The sequence below is a fragment of the Chenopodium album genome, chromosome 23, assembly GCF_948465745.1.
Source record: "Chenopodium album chromosome 23, dcCheAlbu1.1, whole genome shotgun sequence".
In the NCBI taxonomy this organism is placed as follows: domain Eukaryota; kingdom Viridiplantae; phylum Streptophyta; class Magnoliopsida; order Caryophyllales; family Amaranthaceae; genus Chenopodium; species Chenopodium album.
The window spans coordinates 39,357,755-39,382,425 of NC_137856.1; the positions used below are offsets into that span (position 1 = coordinate 39,357,755).

Consider the following 24,671-nt stretch of genomic DNA (forward strand, 5'->3'; position numbering starts at 1 on the left):
ATGAATAAATGGTGGCTTGGTATGTATGAGTAGTTTAAATAATTTTGTATTCGGTATTAAGATGTCAAATAACAATGCTATTTGATTAAAGTTTTAAATTTTTTTGAACTAACTTTACACACACACACACACAAAAATAAAAAAAAAAATTAAAAAAAAAAAAATCCAAAATTAATGACTAGGGTAAATATAACAGTAAGATTAAAGGAGGGGGTGAGGATTGAACCCTGTCACTTGTTGTTGATCCTAATTGACAAGGTTAGTTTAGGAAATATTAATTTATTATTGACTAGATGTATTTTAGGAAATACTCGTATTAATTTAATACTTACTAGATGTATCATAGAGCTAGGATACTTCAGATATTTAGTGGAGTCGGTTACTCTTAACTTGTATCCGAAGCTTAATATTGTTTCATAATTCTAATTGAAATAGAATTGATAAACTAGGTTTGGGTTTATAAATATGAATTCAAATAAACCATTAACCATTAAAAACTTAAGTATAGTATAAAGCATTAAGCTAAAAATTAAAGACTACTGTAACTAAGTTTTAAGATCGATATTAGTATAGAAAACCTCTACTCGTATCTCTAATTCCCAGGCAATTGTTGTCTTTCTTGAATTCGAAGATGAATGCAGGTTAGTACATTATAGTTGATCGATCTATTTGTTCATGGTCTGATCTTATTTTATTGCATGCCCTAGGCTTAATTTATTAGGAAAATAGATACTGTATATTTTTTTCGTTTTTAATTGTAAATCCTTATACTTCATAAACAAATTAAATTATAATTGAATTTATGCCATTCACAACTTTTGTTTTTAGAAAATGAAGATAAAGGGTCATATATTCACGTTGAAGAATCTTGGAATCAGAAAATACGGAGTATATTTGTTGTGAAATTAGAAAATGAAGGGTCATAATAACTATTAATGTTGAAGAATAATCTTGAAATTAGAAAATATAAAATCTAATTATTATTTTTTATTTTTTATGTATATTCGAGTGCTACACTCAATGGTATTATTTACGATGATTAATTAAGTAGTATCTGACATTGGCTCATTTGACTGTAATATTAGGTACGAAGAAGGGACTAGTAAAGGTGGGCCCAATTGGTAAACGATCAAATAAAACTTGGGATGATAAAGGGCGTTACAAGGTTACTGGAATATTTATTTCATATGAAGACTCGCATATAAATTGCCTGCAATTTCAGTATGAAGATAATTGTGCAAATTTGGTGCTGTCTAAGGAGTTTGGGCGTCACACCGGATCAAAATTTTCAACGGTAGGTAAACTTTAAGAGACGTAGGAACGTTTTTAATGTTTATATTCATTATACACTAATAATACCATGTTTATAGTTTCTAACGAGTGTGATTTGGCATGGACAGGTAATTTTCGACCATAAATTCGAATACATTACGGGATTGAGTGGTTACTACTCTGCTTCCGAGATCAAATCATTGACAATTAAAACCAATCGAAAAAAGTATGGACCTTTTGGAAGTAAAGAAGAACTTAACACTAAGTTTAACTTTGAGTTCGGTCCTAGCAACCGATTTGGTGGATTTCATGGCACGTACTCTACAAATGGACGCATAACATCGATAGGAGTTTATGTAAAGCCTGGCTCTGGCCTCAGCTTGTGCCCCGTCGTCCACAACTTCAGCCCTAGTGCACCCCCAATGCCTCGGAAATTATGATCGTTTTCCACCTTACTTCTACTTGTGTATCACTTGTTCGTGTTAAAGGACAAAGACTAGTGTATCTTATTACTCCATAAATTATCAAGAATTATTGTAACATTAATTGAAAGATTATTTTGTTCAGTTCACATGCTAATTAGCATAATTAGTTTGTTAATGATTAATTACTCAATTCGTCTATTTTTATTGTTCAACTTTGTTTAACTTAGATTACAAAAAGATTTCACGTAGAAACAACAATAAGAGAAGGATGATGAAATGCATTTACTTTGGTACTAAGCAATAGTTTTCGATAATTCTCGAATTCTTGTCGTGCGACAAGGGAAAGAACTTTGGCTGGCTTGATCAAATACCTTACTTTTGGAACTTTCAGTTTTTTATAGCTTTATTATGGTACGTACGTAGTAACTTTTCCTTGCAACTCAAGGCTACCTTAATTAGACCATACACAAATTAAGATTAAACATTTGGATGAATGTTATATGAAACCCAAGTTATTTTATTTAACAACCTCCTAGACTTTTACAAAGGTGCAATCATCGTTCCAAACTAAGGTATGTTGAACTCTTCCATATAAAATAATACATATTTTATGAGCAATCAAGGTAGGTTTTAAATTTTTTTTAAAAAAATGTTTTTTAAATGAACCACAAGGGCGATATGAATTGCTTGTAGGGTACAAGGTTTGATCGAACTTTAATTTTAACATATCACACACATGCCCTCATCATAAATCAATAGGCTAAGAACTGGTTATTGGTAGGTAATAACAAGAGTTTTTTTTAAGTACTCTCTCCGTCTCTTTATTAGAGTTATATTTCTAACATTTATTAATCATATAATGGGACTTTAATTAAGAGACGAAGTGAGTATGAAACATAATTTTATCGGCTATATGTACATTTTGTTGTAACAATTATTCTACTTGTCTAGGTAGATCTAATTTAATCCCCCATGACAAAGGAAGCTACTCATCAAAAAGAAGAAAATGCGACAACGTTAATGCTAAAAGTGGGTCCATTTCCAAGTCCAAATAGCCGATTTTATCCAAGAAGCAGTGATGATGGCAAGATTATAGTAGTTGATTGGGATGAAAAGGGAAGAACAAAAATTGCTCAAATGTTCATATCATATGACAATAATTATATCAAATCCCTTTCATTCCAATACATTGAAGATGGCCAATTGATTCTTTCTCCTATATTTGGCTCCCAAGACCTCAATGGTCACAACTTTGATACGGTCTCTCTTTTCTCATTCTTACTATTGGATGTTCAATTAATTCTGCATATGAGTAGTCTCACATTAAATAAATAGAGAGATAATAATGAAGCGTATGATTTACTTTGATCCAATTATATTGATCTCTTTAGGTTACATATTGTGTTGATCGAGACACATCAAACAATTAAGATCCTAGCTAGGGAGTATTTGTTAGTTACTACGAGTAGTTACTAGTATAGGTGTCTAATTGTTGTGAATAATAATGACGTACAGGTGACGTTCATGGAAGGCGGAGATAGTGAATACATCACAAGAGTGAGTGGGTATCATGGTTATAGAGACCACAGAGGGCGTGGATTGATGTCATTGACAATCGAAACCAATAAAGCCACATACGCCCCGTTTGGAAGTGAATTTAAAAACGTCGAAAAATTCAGCTATAGCTTGGGACGGTCGGGCGATCAATTTGGTGGATTTCATGGCAGCTCTTCCTCTGAAATTGTTACATCCATTGGAGTTTATTTGAAGCCTATCCAAAATACGGTTGCCTTTGTTAAAAGAGCTCATCTTCTTATAGAAAGTATTGACTGATTATATATACGCATGTATTTCATATGATGTAAGTATAAAGAGTGTGTAGATGCACTCAAGGAACCTATCTACAATAATGAAATTTGTACTCTTTGATTAAGATTCTCTCGTAAATTATTTAAATTTGCATTTGGAACTTTACTTAAACACGCAAATATTTCAAAAACAATAAACCTTAAATATTTAACATTTAAAAAAATCGGGTGTACAATAATTATTGTATATCCATTATATATAAGGATAGGCTTGAAATGAATAAAAGTTACCCTTAAAATGAATAAAAGTTACCCCAATATGCATAAAAGTAACCAAATACAAATAAAAATCATCTACAATTTATTAGTAAAGACTCACATTTAAAATGACTATAATTCAATTATTAGTGATTGAATTTAATTACCATTATAAAACTTTTCTTGTTGTCTATATATATATAAATCGTATTATGTTTAAAGTTACCAAAAAAAAGTAAAAAGTTACCTAAAATTAGGTAAAAGTTATCCTTATATTTCTCGATATACAATAATATTAGCGTAAATTGGGTGTATATAAAAATTTTTTTAATTTAAATTGGTAAAAAAAACCTTAAAATTAAATAGGAGTACTATGATTTTTTTTTTTATTTGACACAAGGAGTACTATGAATTCAATCTAAACTACGGAGTTAAAACAACGAGGCTGATATACTTGGGGATTTGCTCGGGTTTTACCCACGTTTGCATCAAAAAACAAAATATACTTGGGGATTTGGGATTCAAAGAATCTAAATACTGTAATTATTGACGGTTAAGTTCCCATAATATGTTGGAATTGGAAAAACAATTCAATGTGATTAGTCTCTTCGTTTGCCAATACTATTCCGTTGACGTTTTGTTAGATTAGGGTTTCTATTGTTTCTAAGGTACGTACCAGGTACCACTATAAATAAGTTACTTCATTTATTCATTCTTAGTTTCTTACTCTATCCAACTAAAGCTTGTAAATTAATTAGTGATCGTATATTAAGTTTAAGTATGTCTCAAGAACGTGGAAGTAAGTTTTTACAGTCTTTCATCATCATATTGCATCATTTATTCTTTTATTATTGATGTGTTTCTCTTGAAAACTTGTAAATCGATATTTTGTGCCATGAGACTGTAAAGGTCACCTCATTATATCTCTTGAAAACCTATTTATTTGTTATAATGACAATTTCTATTACAACATTTCTGCTCGATCTTAAATTTAAACTCGCATGATTATTTATTTATTTATTTATATTTTATTTTATTTTTTGTTTCAGATTTGTCAACCCTTATAAAAGCGGGTCCAGCTGGTATAGTGTCTGATTCTTTTACAGCATGGGATGAGACAAGGAAGATTACTCACATTTTTATTTCACATTCTTTTACGAATGGTTATTTTCCTCTTGGTTATATAACATCCTTGCAATTTCGATATGAAGATGGTGGAATTCGTGGAAATTCTCCTCTTCATGGCAAACCTGGTTCACCTGCACCCATCTTTACTACGGTTTTTCCCTAATTTCAACTCTTACCTTTTCGAACGATGCTATTTCTATTTTTTTTGTTTTTTGTTTATGTTTCGGTTTTTCAAGTTTACTTTTTTTTTTTTTTTTTTTTAATTTGAAGATTTGCCCTACCCCAAATTTTTTTTGTAATTTGACTAATTTTATGATTTTTATGCACTACTTTTATTAGTTTTCAAAAAAAAAAAAAAAATGCACTACTTTTATTCATGTGTGATCTTGTTAAATCCCTTTAAATTTAGAAAAAATGCTATACATAGCCTTTAGGGCTACATATAAGCATTAAACTTACACTTGAAAATCTTAAAAAGTTAAGAAGCCATGAAAATATAAACATCAATTATACTGATTCACGCGTGTTTTTGTCATGAAATACTAATTTTATACAATTCCCAAGATTATATTTAATGCTTATATATATATAGCCCTTAGGGCTACATGTCTACATATACTTAATTTATTATTATGCATGTCAAAAAATTTACATTAAAACATTATTTACGTTGACAATATTTTATTAAAACAGGTAACACTTGATGGGCCAAGCGAGTATATCACAGGGCTTAAAGGTAGTTTTTATCAATATTCCATTTTGATCAAGAAAGAAGAGTGGATCTCATCGTTGACAATTGAAACCAACAAGAATAAGTATGGACGTTTTGGAAGCTCAAATAATTGTTCAGATGAGTCTGAATTCTATTTTCAGTTTGGACCTAGGAATCAATTTGGTGGATTTCATGGCGCTTTTGGTAATCCTGATGGTTTAACTACTAGACTCACGTCTATTGGAATATATGTGAAGCCCACATAATTTGGATGGTTTCTCTTTCGTTTGGTCTGATTTCATCTGTTCACAACTTTTGCTGATGTTATTGTTTTCAGCCGCGAATTATTTATGAACTTTGCTTTTGTCATGAACATTTTTAATGTTATAATTATCATTAGCAGTTTTAAGTATTAGTCTGATTTACTATTCTTTAATGTTTCTTGAATATTTTCATGAATGGTTGGCGTTAGACATCATAACATTTTTAGTATTGAAAAAACAGGGTGAAGGGCACGATTTCAGAACTAATGTCTTTGATCCTTATGCTTGACTACATTTGGTGAGGGAAGTGAAAAATATTCTTGGCACAAATCAATAAAATGGAATTATGTTAAAATGCGACTATGTTTTCCAATAACATGAATAAAATTTTCTGTTTCCTTACAATGTATGCACAGCTCATCAAATGAATTTTTCTTGTCATACTATACAAAACAAGATTATGGACTTCAAATTATTCTAAGGCAACAACTATTTGTATCTTTGCCTTGGTCTGAATGCAGTTCTTTGTTCCTTACTTTTTGCTATGGACAACAATGATGTTTCCATTTGGTCATCGAGTTTGTTTGGATCAAGGGAAAATTTTTCTTTGATGAATGAATCCAAGTCAAAACCACTCTTATACCTAGCATCTTTTACCTCTGATGAGGGCGATGATCCTTCATCGTTGTCCTTGACTTCTGATGAATCTGGGGTCTTTCCAAATGGATCCTGCTCTAAATTCAAGAGTCTCTTTATGCTATCGAGTGCTGGATCAATGATGTCTAGAAACCCGTTCACCCAGGAGGCATCATCTACTACCTCTGTGCGCTGTCAAAGATAGGTATTATTGAAATCAGAAACCATGTACAGCAGGACCTGAGCATAAACTACGCCTTAAGTTTCTAAAACAGTATCTCCAGCCTCCAGGTTTTATTAAGTTAGATTGTTTTCATTGGAAAAAAAATACTTATGTAATCTAAGAAGTAGTAAGCTATGTAAAAACATCTAATTGTGCTTGGAGAATATGTAAATATATAGTACTCCCTATGGCAATAATAAAAAAAAACATTTCATCAATTCCATCTATGTTTTATTTACTTCGAGATTAAGGTTATTAAATAGACAGAATGAAGTAAGTGATTGAATGGTGAGCCTAATGTTAGAGAAACATTAGTAGATACCTTGCTAGCAACGGGTCAATCAACTTCAAACGTTCTATGATGCAATATGTTGATTTGTTTTAGGACTGAGTATGAAAAAAACAGGACACTAAGCTAGTATTCTACTGTATATATTAGATCATGTATAATATTGATATAGGGATCCTATTTGGCTAAGCTAAGCTTGATTAGAACCAGAATCATCCGCATCATGTATATGAGCATCAAACCCTAAGCTAGACTGCCAGTTACTGACCTGCTGGAAGTAGAGGTTACGGATTTCCTCAGCACGCACAGAGTTCCCTTGGTCCTCCTCCAAAGAAGCCCAAGTCATCCATGTCACATAGCTTTGTGAATTTATGTTGAGAGACGATCTGAATAATCTCCTAGCTGCAGACAGGTTTCCAACTTTTTGCTCCAGAACACCCCACGCCTGAAACATATATACACCAGTTCTAATTTTATCAGCCTTTGTTACAAGTTATACAGAAAGCATGGTTTTCTGAAGTAGCATATCAAATTTGATTGTTACCTGAAGGCAACGAGCAGCACTTTCTGTCGTCGAGTTGATGGATAGAGCTTTCTGGTACAGCTCTCTAGCAGTGGATATATTACCTTCCTTCCATTCCATCCAACCCCAGGCCTGAATAGGAACATACATCATTAGTCACTTTGTGGGCAAACTACAAGTAACAACAAAAAAACATGAAAAAGGTAGGTGAGGCTCCTCTTACAATCCATACGGGTTGGTGCCTTGGATCCAACTCGGATGCCCTCTTGAACAAGATCCTGGAAACATTTGCAGTGGAGTGCCTGTACTCCAGCAAAGCAAGAGACTGAAGAAGTACTGGATCCCTCGGGTTTACAAGATGACCTATTTTTAGAATTTTTCTTGCTTTGTCAATGTTTCCAAGATTAGCCTCAAATAGCCCCCATACATGCCAGGCAAACCTGTTTTTTGGGCTAGCCTGAACAGCTTTCTGTAAACCGAAATTGGGGTTGGAAATTAATGGAGTAATCCATAGATTTTGTATAATTCATCATGATGCATAGTATTCCATATTGTTATGATCAATTACCTCAAACAAATAACATGCAGCTTGATTGTTTTCCTGCTGCATCTCTAATTGTGCCCAGGCCTGATTTTGGAAAGACAAGAGTTGCTTAGGAAGTTTCAGCATTATAACCTCTATGAACAGAGTTAAACATTATTAATATTCATTGCTTTAATGCAGAAATGGATACGAGTTGAATGGCAGGTAATTAAACAAAAATCAAACAAACAGGAAAAAAGAAACACTTACAAGCCAACTAGCACAACTTTTGGGGTTACACCTTGTTGCTTGTCTAAACAAGTAGCTGGCCTGCTCATAGCGATTAGCCTTAGCTTCAAGCAACGCGAGAGTCTGGTATACATACTCATTTCCACCACAGTATTTAATACCTTTGCCAAGAAGATTCCTAGCCTTCTTAATATTACCTTGTTTTAGCTCCAAAACTGCCCACCCATGCCACGCTGCAATGTGCTTCTTATCAGCAACTGTGGCTGCATCAAATAGTTCTCTTGCTTTCCTTGTATTTCCCATGTCACTTTCTAGCACAGCCCAACACTGCAGTATATTAAAGGAAAAATGTTGGATAGATTCATAGCAATTCATCACTGAATAAAACTGCTAGTAATCGGGATAGTAGATCAGAACAAACCTGCCAGATATAAGGGTTTTCACCCTGAGTAGCCTGAGAGCCTTTTTCATAAACAGCTCTTGCTTCAGTTATTCTTGATTGCTTCCTTAGTACCTTCCCCAATGCCACATACGGCCTCCCGTCTTCAGGCCAATAGTATATACACTTCAAACATAACCAAATCAAGTCATTACTACTGAAGTCTAACATTCTATCCCAACATAACATATCTGTTCTAGAATGTTGTATATATAGATTGTAGTATTCCCTAAAAGTTCTGAAATACCTTGTTTTTCATAAGAACTTACTTTGGGAAGTTCTTTAATATTGAAAATGTCAGTGCCTTGTTATTAATCAAGGGACAATTTGTCCATTAACATTAGCAGGGCAACGATTTTCTGAAACTGTTCAACACCGAAAGACACTATTCTTAGCGAGGTAATAGACAGAATTATGAAAAACTCGAAGTAAGGCACTCCGGAAACAATTTCCTCAAGTTGTGGAGACTAGAGCCTATTTCCGATTTGTCAACCAAGCAACTTTATGCTTTCCACTCTACAATCCAATATACTCCGTACTTTGTATATGTCAACCAAACGACCACTAATTGATACAAATGACAAAAAAAAATCTCAATAAGAGAAATCACTGTTAATCAAGCTTCAATTAATTTATAAATTTCCTCTATTTAACCACTAAACTAACTTTTCCCATTTAATATTAAACCATCTAAACTTCTGATGCTCATTGGTTCATTAAACTATTAAAATATCATTTCATCAACCAACATTTTCTAAAAACATATGCATAATCTTATTTATAAACCGTAACGCAAGTAATAAAGAAACGGAGGAAGTATAATACAGCATATTTAAATTATAAAATAATACCTGTTGTAGTATATTTTCAGCATCATCAAACTGAAAATTCCTAGTTAAAATCTTAGCTTTATACAAAGCCAAATCCAAATTAATCTTCAATGGCTTCTCAATAACTTCACCATTTTTATCCCCTTCTTCACCTCTACCTGGTTCAAATATCGGCAACTTCTTCGCAAACTTCTCCAAACTCCGATCCAACGCCGACTTCTCCTCCTCGTCTTCATCTTCATCATCACTGCTACTTCCACCACCTCCGACCTCATTTTCTCTCTCCTCATCTCCGCCGTCCGATTGAATCATCGGACGGCGAACAAGGAGTTGCTCCAGATTCTCTCTCCTCGAAGAAATCTCATCAAGTTTGGGCTCCTGTAAAACAGGGGAGACTTCATTGTTGGAAGAGGATGAAGAAGAGGAGGTGTAGGAAGGTACAGTGAGGTTCGAAGGAGGAGATTGTAGGGACTTGATTGGAAATAATCTAGTTTTGGAGGATTGTTTTGAGGAATTCAAGAAAATTGTGGTTGAAGTTGAGGTTGAAGATGATGATGAAGAGAAGAGTTGCATTTTCTCTCTCCTCTGTTTTTTTTTTTTTTTTAACGGATTGAAACTGTATGTGGTGTGAGTGTGTTCTTAGAAGTTACTTTAGGCGGGAGCTTCTTACGTGGCTTTGCATACACCTCAATTATCCCTACTTACAATTACAATTTTTAGGAGGTCGAGGTGATGGAGTAATAGTATCGCTCCCTTAGAATGAAAAAGGTTAAAATTAAAATTTCAAGCCGCAAATTTTCCTAGTAACGTGACATTTAAATCGAGTAAGAATTGTATTCGGAGGAAGGCTAGTAAAAGAGTGGGATGGAGTGGTATAATCTTCTTCTAATGAGAGGAGGAGATAAAATGGTAAAGGCGGACAAGTAGGAGTAAACTCCAGTAAAGAAATCAGATTTTATGAATGTTAAGATTTTTCATATACGTGGCAGAAGCTTGTTGGTTAGATATCAACCTTCAATCTTCTAGCCCATTGCTCACTTCGTCTTCAGACTCCCCACCATGAGAGCCAGCCAAAAGTGGCAGTATTATATTAGATTTTTTTTTTTTTCAGACAGTGGTTACAAACAAACACCAGTTTCTGGACTGGGCCGTGCAGGTTTACATGTCGTGCTATGCTAGCGTGTCTTAAGCGGGCTACATGGAACGAGCCAAAAATAAATCGGGTGCCAAACTTGTCCAATGTACTACGGAGTACTTGGCAACATGTGGTCGTCTGGTCACACCGTGGTAACAGACCTCTTTAAAGAAAGTTCTCATTTTTACTAAGTTAGTCAAATATAAACACGCTAATGCGCAAGCAAACCCGTCATGATCATGTTGAGTTCACGCCAAAATTCAAAAATGATGTTCATACACAGGACATGGCGTCAATCTTAAGTCGAGTTGGTGTCAGACTTGTTATGGACTCTTACCAAGTTAGCTCTTTTTTGTGTCAGTCCGGCCTATGCCTACCTCTATTTGTAACACTGTTCATTCCAAAGGATGAAGTACCTCGTATTTATTTACTCAGTCAGAGGACTCAGAGCAAGAGAAATAATAAAAAACTATGAAGTTGTAGAAACGAAACATGAAGGTAACAAAACGAAACTTTAGGTAGAACTGTGAAAACTGATGTCAGGAATTCAGCAACTTCTCATCATTTGTACCATATTTTGTAATGCAGACTGCAGCTACTTAGAATTGTAAAGCAACAAACGAACATACAAATTTACAACTAATAGTTAAAATTCAGTAAAATCACATAACGCAAGATACCACAATTGACCCCATGAAGGTAACGAAAATTCCTTTTGATTTTATCCGAGTTTCCTGCTTCTTTTCAATTGTTTGGTGAAAACGAAACGTCCATTAGCTCAGTACTAGTCAGCTCCTTTGCCAGCTGAGGTAGCTGTATCACCTGCAAGATGAGAGGATTTTATTTAACATGGTAAAGAATGAAGACAAACCATTTAATAATTTAGAAATAGCACTTTTGAGTGCTTATTACCATTGTCTCGTAAACTCTCAACCTTTGATACTGATTCCTTCATACAAATTGCTTGAGAAATTCGGTAGCCACAAGCCTCCCTCGAGTGTTTACTGACAATTTCAACTCATTGATCTCTTTATCAATGTCCTGCAATTTTAATTGAAAGACAAAATTTGGTAAGCAATTAAGTAGCTTTTTTATTATGTAAATTTTTTGGTAACAAATCACGATGTCTCTTGTCAGAATCCGAAGCCAACCACACTTCAATACTGAAAGAACTAGCCTCACTACATGAGTGTAATTCCAAAAGAAGTTTAATATAACTTCTTCCACGGCCTATGAGGTGTCTATCCTGCCCCTGACAGGATTGAGGAATGATGGTGCCTCACCAAAAAAAAATTGGTTACTGATGGGGGGAATATCAAACCTAAGACCTCAGTCAAGCTTTAAATATATAACGAGTTGCTCAACTTTAATTTAGATATACAGGGCTTGGCTATTAATCCAACAGAAGAAGCAAGTTGGGATAGCGCAATGAGGTAAGGTGACTAAGATCAATAACTCAACACCCTGACATGGATATAGACATATCTTTGTTCCTATGCTCCAAATATTGGCCTCTTGCAACGGTTGATAATCCAGCTCTGGCATCACATATAGATCTTGTTTGACCAAGAAAGGTTAGCTAAAGGCTTAAGCTGTTTGTAAGTCTGGATAGCTAATTGTGATTTGATTTGCTATCAAGATGTGAGACACAATTGTTAGCCTTGTAGCTGTTTGAAAGTGTAAAATGGTATACAAAGGCATAAATTCTTTTAGCAAATGTGGCCTGACACATAATTTTGGTAAAGAGTTGAGCGTTTATGTCTTTAAAGTTGAAGTACATTTGACAAGAATGTAATTTATTTTAAGGAAGCCAACTATTAATTTATAGAAAGATTGCTAAATACAGGGCTTTTAGTAACATGAAATTGGTTATTAAACTAATACACTACACACAAGAAACATATAACCTTAATATCAAATGGGAATTAACAGCAAAAGTCTTACCTCCATAAACTGCACAATAAAATCTATAAGTCTCTGTTTTTGCATCTCCTCACAATGAAAATTGGTGATGAGAAAGCTAATGTCATATCCCTGCAAAAGTGAATCAAGTGGTTGTACAATGTCATTATGTAGTCTGGTGGAAAAAGAAAGATCATTCACAGTTCACATCAGCATGCACATGAATAAGCAAGCGATTACCAGATCGTTTGTTTCCTCAAAATTTACAGAAGTTGAACATTAATATGATACCTGTACGGGTTTTCTCCTTAGAACCTGAAAAGCTTCAGCCCTCATCGACAAAAATCTAAGGAACTTTTTGGCTAGTATATTCTCAAGTTCATCGGCCTGTTTTACCTGTAAAACATAAAAAAGAATATTGCACAGAATGAATTTACTTATATGACACCAACCTTAAGTTAACTAAATAATCCATAAAACTGAGAAACATAGCTACCTTAAGGCTGATTCTTAGGGAATTTATTGATGTTTCTATCAAGCACTTTTCAGCCTCATTTCTACAAATCATTACCTGCAAAAACATCCACAAAGACATGATTATATAAAAAATGAGTGGAAAGAGTGACACAAAACATACAAACTAGCAACTTCCATACATATAAGCAAAGATAATTGCTGCATGCACCACGAATGCTAAGCAACAAGCAACTATAACTAATATGACCCGGAGTAGGATAAATAATTAGCAGTTTTTGTCAATGGTTCCCCATAATTTTTTATTCTTTTTTTCTCCTTATAGAACAGTCCTTCAGCAGCTAGAATTCTCAAGTTCTCAGGCTGTTAGTACTCATGCTCATCACATTATGAAAGATGATAAAGATTTTAACACCGTCTAGAACTCTAGATAAATGAAAATGATATGCCACATTTGACATGAGAGATTCACATTGCCATCCTCATAAAATTGCTAGCTCCCCAAGTCCCCAGTTTTTTAGTTTGACGATCTGAAGAAATATTCCAGATCATCCCTAATAATTTCCTAAGCTTGGGTCGCAGCTTTCAACTGTCAGAAGCCTCAAAACTCCAATAGCCAATAAATATTGGATAGGACTTTAAGGCAGATAAATATTGTTGCTCAGGATATTACTCAAGAAACTGCAGTCTTACTGAATATAGGATATCTTCTTACAGGATTTAGTAGAAGCTCAGGGCTCGTCCTGAAAAGAAAAATTAGAAATATAAGAACCAAAGTGCAGCTTTCTAACTAAACGAAGTAATGAACCATTATCTGAAATAGATAGGCCATACATCATGAAGATTATAGAAGTAAAATATACGAAGGACATGAACATGAGGATAAAAATTTTCAGACATTGCATATGATCATTTTAGTTTGCAAAAGATCTAGTAAAAGTGTAAAACACCATAAACCCAAAAATCTAACAACAGAAGGAAAATATGTTATGTCAGTGTCACTCACTTCATTTCAACTTCTGGTTTATTATGTCTTTCTACTTCTTGACATGGGAAATTCTGCAACAAACACACCACAACACAGTGAATCCTCCGAAAAGGCAGAAAATATTTCAGCAACAAAAGTAGAGAGCATTAAAAACCAATGCAGAAAATCAGAAATACCTGTAGACACATAGCAGCCTCCAAAGTGTTCCTTATGCAAGTCAAATACAACCGCATTGTGTTCGCCTGCACATCCAACAAGACTAATTAACAACACCATCGTAGCGCCAGGCTGCCAGTAAACAACTTAACTTAACAAATCAACAAACTCAACCCCTAAACATCAAGTTCTAATTGACCAATATGTAAATTTCATCATATGCAAGGTATCTCAAAATCCTCAAATTTAAGTTCTAATTGACCAATATGTAAATTTCATCATATGCAAGGTATCTCAAAATCCTCAAATTTACATCAATCTCACACTCCCAATGCATCCGGCTTTCGGGAATTCGAATAAATCTAACTAGAATGGTAAACAAGAACAAAAAAAATTATGACAGCTGCTCTCCAAATAAACCCCAAATACCCAAAATATTTTGATAAAAGCAGTACAACCCTACAATTCTTCCAACACAATCACATAACAATCTCGAATCAACAACCCAGATCTAGACGTGCTTACTTTTTCTGCAGAAGAAGACATTCTTGAAATTACACACAAAAAAGGCAATTGTTTTTTGAGAACAATAAATTTTCTCAAAACAAAGACTTGGGGTAGTTGAACTAAGATCCAAAACATGTTCTTCTAGCATGACTTCCATTTTCTCCAATAATATTTAAAAATTAATTGTCAATAATATATACGTCATCAATCCAGCACCACAATATATATTATAATAAGAAATTAAACCATCACATTTGAAACATAATAGGAAATGCCATTCAACAGAATTGAGAGATAAAATACATATAATTAACCATAATAATTACAATTGGTAAAAACTAATAATGAGAGATATTGTAGATAAAGTACATCAAATTTCTTGATTGTGCGAGATAATACTAACAAGAAATGATGAACCCAGATAAAAAGATCAAAAATTTAATCTGGATTGAGAAATTAGAGAAGACATACCATATAAAATTGGGATTTTGATTTGCTTAATTCTTCTCAGAAGAGCAAAATTATTGGATCAGAGAATTGAATTTGTAAAGTATATTGATTTGGGTTTCCTTAGAAAGTGGGCAGTGAAATAGTGAAGTGTGAAGGATTAAGAAGAAAGTAAGAAAATTTATTTAAAAAAAAAAACACGAAAAAAAATCCGACCTGCCGGAATCGAACCAGCGACCTAAAGATGCCTGAAGGCTATTAACCCACTACAGTCTTCCGCTCTGCCAACTGAGCTAAGGTCGGATTGTTGGTTTATTATTCCAAATATTGTTATTGATATTATAATTAGATATAATGACAGACAACAAATACGATGTTTAAAAAATAAAAATAAAAAACTCTAAACGAAATTGATAATCTGTTATTGGTTGATTAATCCCTAACTGTAGGAATTGTTGTTTTTTTTAAAAAAAACCCCTTTTAAGGTTTGGTTTTAATTGGACATTTATTTATTGTATAGAACTTATAAATAAGTCGTGTTGTATCATGTCGTGTCATGTCAAATTTGTGTCTGTATTAATTTGACTAGATTTTTAATTGTGTTTGAACACTTGACAATAAACTACTTTGTAGTTTGTAAAATTGAATAACTATGCAAGTCAAGCAAACATGATTAAGTAAAATGCAAAGAAAATTGTAACAATGATTAATTCCTTATACCAAATTGCTACGTTGTTATATCAATTCATGTGTGACTAGCCCCTAACTTCCTACTCAAAATATAGTTGTAAAATTAAAATGTATCCGTAAATTATGTCAATTTTGAGTTATCTCAACAAGTCCACTAAGTGATAAGGTTGTATCGATCAATTTGAACATAAGGAGTTAAAACCCTTTTTTATCGTATCATATTGTCATGTCGGGTCAACTTTTGCCAGCTCTACATAACATACCTTCGAGAGATTTACAAATATAATGCAACAATTGCTTGACCACCAAAAGCAAAAGTTTACTCCAAATCCATATTCAAAAATCTAAATAATTTCACTTTAATAGATCTGGAGTAGAGCAAAGTCAAAGTGCCATAACTTATTCAATTGCCTCAATTTTGAAAAGCCAGTGATTGGTGTAGCATTTGACAACGACACAGCACAAGAGGGTAAGAGACGGATCAGAGAGTCACCTACATATACGATCACGAAGCAGGGAAAATTTATGCAGAACAATACACGAGTACGTTCACTAATAATTTATTTGATAGCAAATGAAATTATGTTCAACTTCCGCCAAGAATTTACACAAGAATAAGTCAATGTGACATTGTGATACGAAACTCATCTTATGTTTACTGTCTTTGCTATAAAAAACTATACCAGAGAAATCAGTACCTCAGCAGCTCAGCTTCCACCCCATTTCCTTTTTCTTGCTGGCCTTTGTCCCTTGGATTCAGCTGTTTCAGCTAGTCTATCACCTTCTGGCTTAGGGTCAGGATCTGTATCTGTTTTCGCAGGCATGGGCTCCTTAAAGCGCTCCATTCTCTTCTCCATCTTCACCTTAGTCTCAAGTATTCGGTTCTCATCGTATACACAAGCACCATTCTGACTCACAGGTTTCTGATTACGAAATGATTTTTCTTTCAATGGGGCTTTCTGAGCTAAGTGTAAAGGACCACGACCGTTCTTCTTTACCTTGAGAAATTCAGTTTTGGAATCTGCAGGTATTTGACCCTCTTCTAGATCAATAGCATTTTTATGGTTCATTATAGGTAGCTTATCCTGCAGTGCTTCAGTATTTAAACCTTTTTTCACCATCTTTTTGTCAGGGAAAACTTCATCTGGTTTCTGTTGCTGTTTGAACTGCTTCTGGAACCTCTTGTCAGCCTGTTTACAAGCATCATTATTTGGCAGACTTCCAGCATTTGAAAATTTCCCATGTAACTGCAGAGTGTATCATAAAGTATTAATGTTACAAGATCAGTGATTAACAACTCTCATAAATAAATGCAAGACAACCAATGCACAGCTTGAGGGGTTTCTGAGACAAACAAAACATCTAGCAATATGATTAATCTTAAAATGGATAGAAGGAAGACGCAACTACATCACAGACTGCTCATATAAGACATACTAAGAAGCAGAGTACAACGCACTAAAAATGAAACTAAATGAACATCTGACATGAACTGCCTTGCCCTCTTTATCATATGACAGTTAAAGCTTAGTTTGTAAGCAATGGTACTCCGTAAAAGATAAAAGATGGAAACATGAGGGCACTAGAACATATTCTTTGACAATTATACTATATCTGTGAACCTATCTCAACATGAATTTCTCCATCCCAATGTCACGTCCAATCTCAATGCTGCAGCCTGCAACCTTGTCAGTCCTAAAACTTCTCTCAAACTAAAAACACATGACTGGTGCAAACCCATTACAAATAAAAGGAAGGACCAGAATATTATACTCTATGTTCATCAATCCTCAACACAAGTTATGCAATTAGTATACCTGATACATATACAAGCCTACTGTCACAAACATTCAAAACGACACCCACTCTGCAACTGATTGATCAAGGGGAGGAGGACAGTGGTATAGAAGAGCACATTAATTCATATTCTCAGTCCTAAAATAGATACAAACAAACACATAAAAGGAGACAAAAAGCCAGTATTCCGAGAGATATATAGCAACTAATACTGATAATCGCATTATCCAACAATGGACATGGGTCTTGACTGCAGCCCATTCACATCTGCAAATTTTCATGAGAAGAAACCACATACCAAGATTACCAACTACTGCCTAACGCATAATACATCAAGCATCAATACTTACAGTTGTAAAGAAGAGTTCAAAGTTTTACAGGTCCTTTGCAGATAGGAGCTAAAGTCTCAGCATTAGAAATGCTAAAATAGGAATAACGCTTCACATTATAAAAATGAAAAAGTAAATGCAATGGTAGAAGTGCTAGATTCTACTTGTGATCGATATACAGGAAAGTTTGACAGACTTGTTCTACCATTGAGCTATTGAGGAACAAGAAGTTCATCTCATTGTTTACTTTCATGTTCTTGAACCATCACCTATGTGGTGTCGAAACTGATGTTCCTCAAATTCTTCTTTTTTTTTTTTTAACTAAAGCAGAATATGTTTCAGAACAAATCTTACAACTCTAATTTGAGAAGTCCATCTTCAATTTCACTTTAATCCAACATAAGATGGCATGCATCAATAACCATTTAGCCCTATACCCATCATCCTCGACAAAATTCCCTGTTTAAAGATAATAGAACATGAAATGAAGAGTGGATACAACCAAGTGACATCCAGCTTATCATAACACCGACCAATACAAAGTCTAAATAATACATTTTTCAAGTAACAATCTAGCTATGATAACAATGATTATTTTTCTTTTTTAGACCTTCATTTCATTGCCTAGTCCAAAGAAATTATGAGCTAGCATGCATTAGCAATTAATATTTCTAAAATTAGCAAATTAAAGTTGTCAAAGAAGCATGTGTACATGCATAAACTAAAAATAATCAATCACCGAAGATCAGCATTGTGAAATGAAGAGGACACTTTCTAAAAAGTATGGTAGGATAAATTAAAACCGAAGATCAGCATCATGACATGGGAACTATCAAGAAGCAGACACAATCAAAGAAAATGAAAATAAGTACACTTAGCTTATGATCCATATCGTTCACAAAATCCTATCACCATACTTCGACTCACATTAAAGCAATGTGGCAGACTGCATCAATCATACCAAAAGGAGACCAACATACAAAAAAGCTAACAATTGCCAGCTCAGAAGTCAAAATTCACAAGCAATGATAATATTAAAAAGCCATTTTCTCATAAATATAGAATGGAAAATCAACAAAGATTAGAAGTGGACAGACACACTAACCTGTAAGCTATCTACTCACTTGAATATTAAGACAGTATAAGAAAAAGTTCATTTTATTGAGTACTTCAGTACAGCAAAATTTATATAATTAAAAGATCTAATGGTAATCCTGAAGCCACTCATCCTAAAATCGTCTGAAAAGGACAAGATAACCTAACATTCATGATCCCATAAATTTTTAAGAACTCAGTAATAACGTCGATATTTTTCATAAATGTCATGGTCAGTATTTGTGTTCATTTTTAAGACAGTGTATCCATGACCGAACTTTTGAGCCCAGACATAAGTGACTAAAAATATGTTCCTTACCCAACACTTGTACCCGTGTAGAAGCCCTTGGCTCCAACTGTACACTACCCTCAAGTATAGAAATTACCTTGGCATGACGAAGCTTTCCCTACTAAAATTTCCAATGCCTCTCCCACGACTAGCACCAAAATAGATTCTACATTTTGCAGTCTACTTGTAATATAACCTCTTCTTCCAAGCCACCAGAAAATCATTTGATTTACAGGATTGAACCCAAACTAATCCAAAAGAAAGATAAAAACAATTGCAATCAAGAAACCCTAGGCAATAAAAGTAGGAAGTCATCAACTAACTCCCCATCAAGATTTCAACCTGCTTGTAAGATAAAATTCCCTCAATCAAGTTCACTTCTGTTAGAAACCTTGCAGCTTTCAAGCAAAGAGCAAGCTTTTTCTGGGGACTGCATGCTAAATTTTTACAGCAGTAAATGTTGCATATTAACTAAGAAATTAAGGGATGACAACACAAAATGGGTTAAGTCTACAAATAGAGATCGAACAGGCAAATACAGAGACATGTATCCAATTAGCACAATGATAAGTACATATTACTCACAGTATAAAAAGCAACACTAAATTTCACAATGATGAATATTTGAGCAATGCTAAAAGCTTGCGATTACATGAGTAATTAATTGCATCAATAACCATGAATATAACATAGTTAAAAAAAAAAAGTTCAGAGGGAGAAATGCCTGCATAAATAAGATTCCCAAACAAAATTAACTTAAATTTAAGAATGCATGCATAAATACATCAAACATCCATGGACATGTTCTGCTGCAGAGAAAGAGATGTGCACAATACATAAACATAGCATCCCAAACAAAGCATAAGTGAAGAGCCTAAGGAGCACTAGTAGCTCTTTAGGTGATCCTAAGCATAATTGTTGCATTTCACTCAAGCATGAGAAACATAATTAAAAGACTAAGTTGTCAGAAACTAGTCAAGAAGTGATCCTGAATAACCAGTTCCATGGACATTGAGTACATGAAAGTTCACAGTGTTATAGCAATCACATCCACACCTAAAAGAAAACAAGTAAACAACAAATATTGTGAGAGTTGCTAATAGCAGATGCAAATGTTTCCCTACAGTTATAAGCACTGATTTGCACAACAGTAATCGCACTTAGATGCATGCCTTCGAGGATCCAAATAAGAATACACAGGAAAATTGAAGTATATTCAATACAAGAAACAAAATAAAGAGCATAGTCAATCCAAATGAAAAACATACACCTAAATCTATAAGCACTCAATTATAAGCAATTTTTTGAAGTAAAGAACCTTGCTACAGAGTTTTGTACAAAATTTTCAGTAATTTTCATCACTGAAAAAAAGGTATCTAAAGCTTCTTTCCACTTTTACAAATAAGGAAATAAATTCAAAAATGAGAATTTTGAACTACTCACACGCCCAAGACAATCTAACTCTGTACTATGAGTGTTCTACTATCTTTAAATGTAATCAAGCATAAATTTGACAGCTGACTTTATACAATAGTGAAGACAAGAAATTGAAACCCTATCTAGATCTTGTTAGGTTCCAAAATTATGATCAGGTTTATTTATCTGCACTGAATTTTCCAATTTCATCTACAATGGTGCTGCCGCCACCAAAGTATAGACGGAGCAAGAGGATGATCAATCTTTAATAAATTATTTATAGAGATCATGAAGAAGAATGTACAAGGTATTACGCATTTGAAAAGAGACATGCATAATGCATTAAGAATAATGATTCGCCCCAAAATTTGGGGAGATATCATGGATACAAGTACAATGATATAGAAGATCAAACATAATATCCCCATCGTTACCTTTTTCTCCCTAACAGTATTTTGCACTTCCACTGAATTCCTGGCCCATAGCCCAATGTCCTCATGTAGATATCTTGTTGAAGACTTGAAATAAGATTTACTACCACCATCACTTGCCACTCCAAACCTATTCTTCATTGTCTGTATATGCATAGTCGTTCTACCAGGCACAAATCTATGTTTAGCCCCATGCCAATTACGTCTTGGAATACCATTGAACGGATCCAACACATTCTCAATGCTAAAATCATTATCAGAACATCCATCTAAGAGTGTATCTTCAGCCCAACTCGAACCCTTGGACCGGAAGGTATTTCTTCTTTCCTCATAATCCTCAAGATAGTCATCCTCATCAAGGTATATAGCAGCATCATGTCTATTATAGGCATCCCTGTCATCATAAACCTGCCTATTACCTGTGCCCTTCTTGGCAGAAATAGACCTACTATGTCTTTCATGTCTCGTATATAATTGAGGATCATCCATATCATCTCTGTAGAAGGTGTTTTGATGCCTTCTTTCACCATGAGTAGGAAGCCACTCATGATAATCATGAGTAGATATGGGAGTTTGTCCATTCCAGCATTCATCAACATCATCTAAAGCATATCGCGGATAATCCACATCAAATGGACTTCCCAAACATTCATTCTCTCTGCCCGATGCTCCTACCTCTACTCCAGAATACCATAAGTGTCCTTCATGTCTATTCTCCAAATCTAGATAATTATTTTGCCAATCATCCAAGGGATTGGACCTGGCATATTTATTGTGCTCAGTCCCATGGGAATTCCTAAATTGTAAAGGCCGGCCATGTTTTCTTCTTTTATCAAAGTGGACATTGTCATATTCCCTTTGTTGTTTAGGCCAATTAGTATCATGGGAAGAAGAAAACCTCAACGTGAAATGTTGTTGGTTCCGAACGAAAGGTTTTTCTTCCCTAATTAAACATTCTCTTTCCTGAAGACGCCAATCATCTTTTTGAACAGTTACACCTCTCATTCTTTGCATCCATCTGTCAGAAAAGTATTGCTCCTCATCCCACTCTCTTTGAAAATTCAGATCTACTTCATCTCTTGATCCCCAATGATCTCGTTGATCAAAATCTATCTTTCGTTTGGCCTGAAACCTGTTTTCAACAGACCTTCTATCATAACATCCAAAGGAGGATTTGTTATCCCTATAACTAGGCCAATATTCATCATCAGAAGCAGAGGTAAGGCACCATTCTTCACTTCTATGATGGTGTACGCTTGAACGGTGCACTCCATAGCTGTGCTCTGCAGTGTCAATCAGATAGTTATTATCTTTAGAACTGTGGCTCTTCCACTTCAAATGTCTCCGAACCCTTCGTTCATTGTGCTTCAGGTCTTCTTTGATGAAGTTTCTGGCTCTTACACGATACCTACCACCACTTTCATTCAACTTCTCATCATCCCTTCTGTTCCTCAAGTGACAATAATCAGCTTTAGCCACTTGGTGCCTTTCCTTTTTGGAATCTGAAGGTGATCTTCTCCGATCTCGATTTCTTCTTGAATCACAATAATCATCTTTTAATGCCTCAGACCATGTATTAGAATTAGAAGGAGAAGGGCTAGTGCATCCATGATCATCATATGATAAATCTATATCTGCCACACATGGGTTTGTCTCTGTCGTATTGCTACCATTATCAACACCCTCCACAGAGCTATTGAGAATTTTTATAACTCTCGGACTTTCTCCAAAAGAATCCTGAAGCATATGACTGGATAATGCTGCAGACTCGTGTGATCTGAACAGACACATACAAAGCATAAATGTTTTAAAATTTGATCCATAGTGAGATAAAGTTGCATAGATGCACAACCACGGTGTAACAAGAGAAAAGAATTATAAGTGTCAGCTCAGGTCTTCAGGAGATATGTATACTGTTTGGATTCTTTAGAACATCCAAAACAGAGAGGAATTTAGATTTTGAGGAGGGTCATGAGACAAGTATGAAGTTTCTCTATACATAGTAGAACCAGATATGTTAAAAGGAGCCAACACAATAGTTTATAAATAATCAAAGAATAAGGAATTTTAGCTACAGATAAGATGACAACCTTTTGCAATCAGACGACACACTTGAACTTCGAAATTTTTCCTCCTCAGAATTCTTTAGTATTTCATAAGCCTTGAAGCCACCAGATTTCTCAGATTTAAGATCAACATGTCCAAGGCCAAACCCTTTTTCAGACATTTTACTTTGAGTTCCAAGTGTATTATCTGGCTCCTCAATGCCAGAACTAGAGGGCTCTTCTGGATCTTGCACAGTTATCTAGCCAAACACAGTTTATTTAGAAAACTCTTAATGTGAATGTAATTGTAATACAAGTTAAAATAATACCTGTATGACAACATCAGAATCACGATTACGTGGACGCCTTCCATCTGTAGACGGCTGACGCTCAACATTGCTATCTTCTACATGGATGGCTTGACCAATTTGCTGAACAAAAGACATGAGTGAGCCACTTATGGAGAATCATACATCATGAAGCACAAGATGGAAAACGATTATTACCTTTACTTTTTAGAGAATAAAATTTGTAAATGAGCAACCAGAAACGGAGGACAAGTTGCACTAATAAGTAATAACAGCAAAAAATTGATTACATAGTAAACAAACAACTATCCTGATAGTAAAACTGCAAAACAAGTTAACATCAATAAGGGTGAAGTACATTTAGGGAACTACACCTTTTTGAACTGCTTAGTAGCAAAATCTGACTCATGAGAAGTAATTTTTTTAAGCCCACTAAGGGTGGACTCTGCTTCAACAAATCCTTCAGACTCTAGTTCCTTAGTAGCTCCAGCTTCGGCTTTCTGATTACAAGCAGAAGAAAATCTCAAAATCCCAAAACAGAGTAGCTTCAAAGTTCTAATGCAACACAAATCCTACCAGCTTGAAGCTGTTGTTAACTTTGTTTCTGGTCTGACTGATCGTTTGATGGCGTAATTGATCCTACACAGTCAATTAAGATCAGAAATTCCTTCAGGAAGTCATTTTATAAAATAAAAATTTAAAAAAATAAAAAAAACAGTTAAATAAAAATCAAGGCTTCAGATACATAAGTCCTGTTTGAAAAAGAAAGAATGTGTCACAAAATAGTAAGGGTGATAAACGGCCTGACCATCTCAAATGCATAAGGATTAAGGAGTTTTTCATAATCAGATAAACATGCATGCTGGCTGATCTCAGACAAGAGAAGTAGAAATATAGCCATTAACAAGTAAAGGTCAAAGCTGTAAAGGCAGTAAAGGATATTTCTACGCGGAAAAGTAATTAAGATCGATATCCAATCCATAAGATCACCACAAGGACCACAACTGGGCCAATTTTTTTAAAAAAATAACCTATTCTGGGGAAGAAGGGGGTTCTTATTTGACAGTAGAGCTCAGAATTACCC

At 34.5% G+C, this 24,671-nt stretch overlaps 6 protein-coding genes and 1 non-coding gene across 8 annotated transcripts; 3 read left to right on the top strand and 4 right to left on the bottom strand.

Moving 5' to 3' along the window:
- The first annotated feature begins 631 nt into the window (after positions 1-631).
- LOC145607618 (inactive protein RESTRICTED TEV MOVEMENT 1-like) lies at positions 632-1,712 on the top strand. Its single transcript, XM_081663210.1, has 3 exons — positions 632-641; positions 1,086-1,294; positions 1,401-1,712. Exons 1-3 carry the CDS (start codon positions 632-634, stop codon positions 1,710-1,712), a joined length of 531 nt encoding a protein of 176 aa, XP_081519336.1.
- A 426-nt stretch (positions 1,713-2,138) lies between these two features.
- On the top strand, positions 2,139-3,630 carry LOC145609453 (inactive protein RESTRICTED TEV MOVEMENT 1-like). The gene is made up of 3 exons (XM_081664934.1): positions 2,139-2,269; positions 2,649-2,957; positions 3,213-3,630. The coding sequence occupies exons 2-3, from the start codon at positions 2,670-2,672 to the stop codon at positions 3,528-3,530; spliced, it is 606 nt and encodes a 201-aa protein (XP_081521060.1). The 5' UTR covers positions 2,139-2,269; positions 2,649-2,669; the 3' UTR covers positions 3,531-3,630.
- A 913-nt stretch (positions 3,631-4,543) lies between these two features.
- Positions 4,544-5,869, top strand: LOC145607620 (inactive protein RESTRICTED TEV MOVEMENT 1-like). The gene is made up of 3 exons (XM_081663211.1): positions 4,544-4,562; positions 4,813-5,042; positions 5,585-5,869. Exons 1-3 carry the CDS (start codon positions 4,544-4,546, stop codon positions 5,867-5,869), a joined length of 534 nt encoding a protein of 177 aa, XP_081519337.1.
- A 341-nt stretch (positions 5,870-6,210) lies between these two features.
- Positions 6,211-10,467, bottom strand: LOC145607937 (protein high chlorophyll fluorescent 107-like). Its single transcript, XM_081663529.1, has 8 exons — positions 9,600-10,467; positions 8,731-8,874; positions 8,331-8,636; positions 8,106-8,165; positions 7,761-8,006; positions 7,559-7,669; positions 7,283-7,459; positions 6,211-6,694 (listed from the first exon to the last, which is right to left on the bottom strand). The coding sequence occupies exons 1-8, from the start codon at positions 10,149-10,151 to the stop codon at positions 6,356-6,358; spliced, it is 1,935 nt and encodes a 644-aa protein (XP_081519655.1). The 5' UTR covers positions 10,152-10,467; the 3' UTR covers positions 6,211-6,355.
- Positions 10,468-11,043: 576 nt separating this feature from the next.
- Positions 11,044-15,338, bottom strand: LOC145608647 (actin-related protein 2/3 complex subunit 4). Of its 2 annotated transcripts, none has more exons than XM_081664255.1 (9): positions 14,759-14,954; positions 14,254-14,319; positions 14,096-14,148; positions 13,805-13,832; positions 13,112-13,186; positions 12,907-13,011; positions 12,658-12,747; positions 11,626-11,754; positions 11,044-11,535 (listed from the first exon to the last, which is right to left on the bottom strand). In XM_081664255.1, exons 1-8 carry the CDS (start codon positions 14,873-14,875, stop codon positions 11,665-11,667), a joined length of 624 nt encoding a protein of 207 aa, XP_081520381.1. In that variant the 5' UTR covers positions 14,876-14,954; the 3' UTR covers positions 11,044-11,535; positions 11,626-11,664. The 2 variants fall into 2 exon arrangements, with proteins under 2 accessions (XP_081520381.1, XP_081520382.1); XM_081664256.1 differs by lacking the exon at positions 14,759-14,954 and adding an exon at positions 15,212-15,338 and having other exon boundaries at positions 11,049-11,535.
- Positions 15,339-15,397: 59 nt separating this feature from the next.
- On the bottom strand, positions 15,398-15,490 carry TRNAY-GUA (transfer RNA tyrosine (anticodon GUA)). Its single transcript has 2 exons — positions 15,454-15,490; positions 15,398-15,433 (listed from the first exon to the last, which is right to left on the bottom strand). It is a non-coding gene; the product is annotated as a tRNA-Tyr (tRNA).
- A 1,094-nt stretch (positions 15,491-16,584) lies between these two features.
- LOC145607621 (uncharacterized) lies at positions 16,585-24,488 on the bottom strand. The gene is made up of 7 exons (XM_081663212.1): positions 24,396-24,488; positions 24,164-24,226; positions 23,962-24,087; positions 23,609-23,710; positions 23,325-23,539; positions 21,238-23,011; positions 16,585-17,124 (listed from the first exon to the last, which is right to left on the bottom strand). The coding sequence occupies exons 1-7, from the start codon at positions 24,486-24,488 to the stop codon at positions 16,585-16,587; spliced, it is 2,913 nt and encodes a 970-aa protein (XP_081519338.1).
- Between the last annotated feature and the right edge of the window lie 183 nt (positions 24,489-24,671).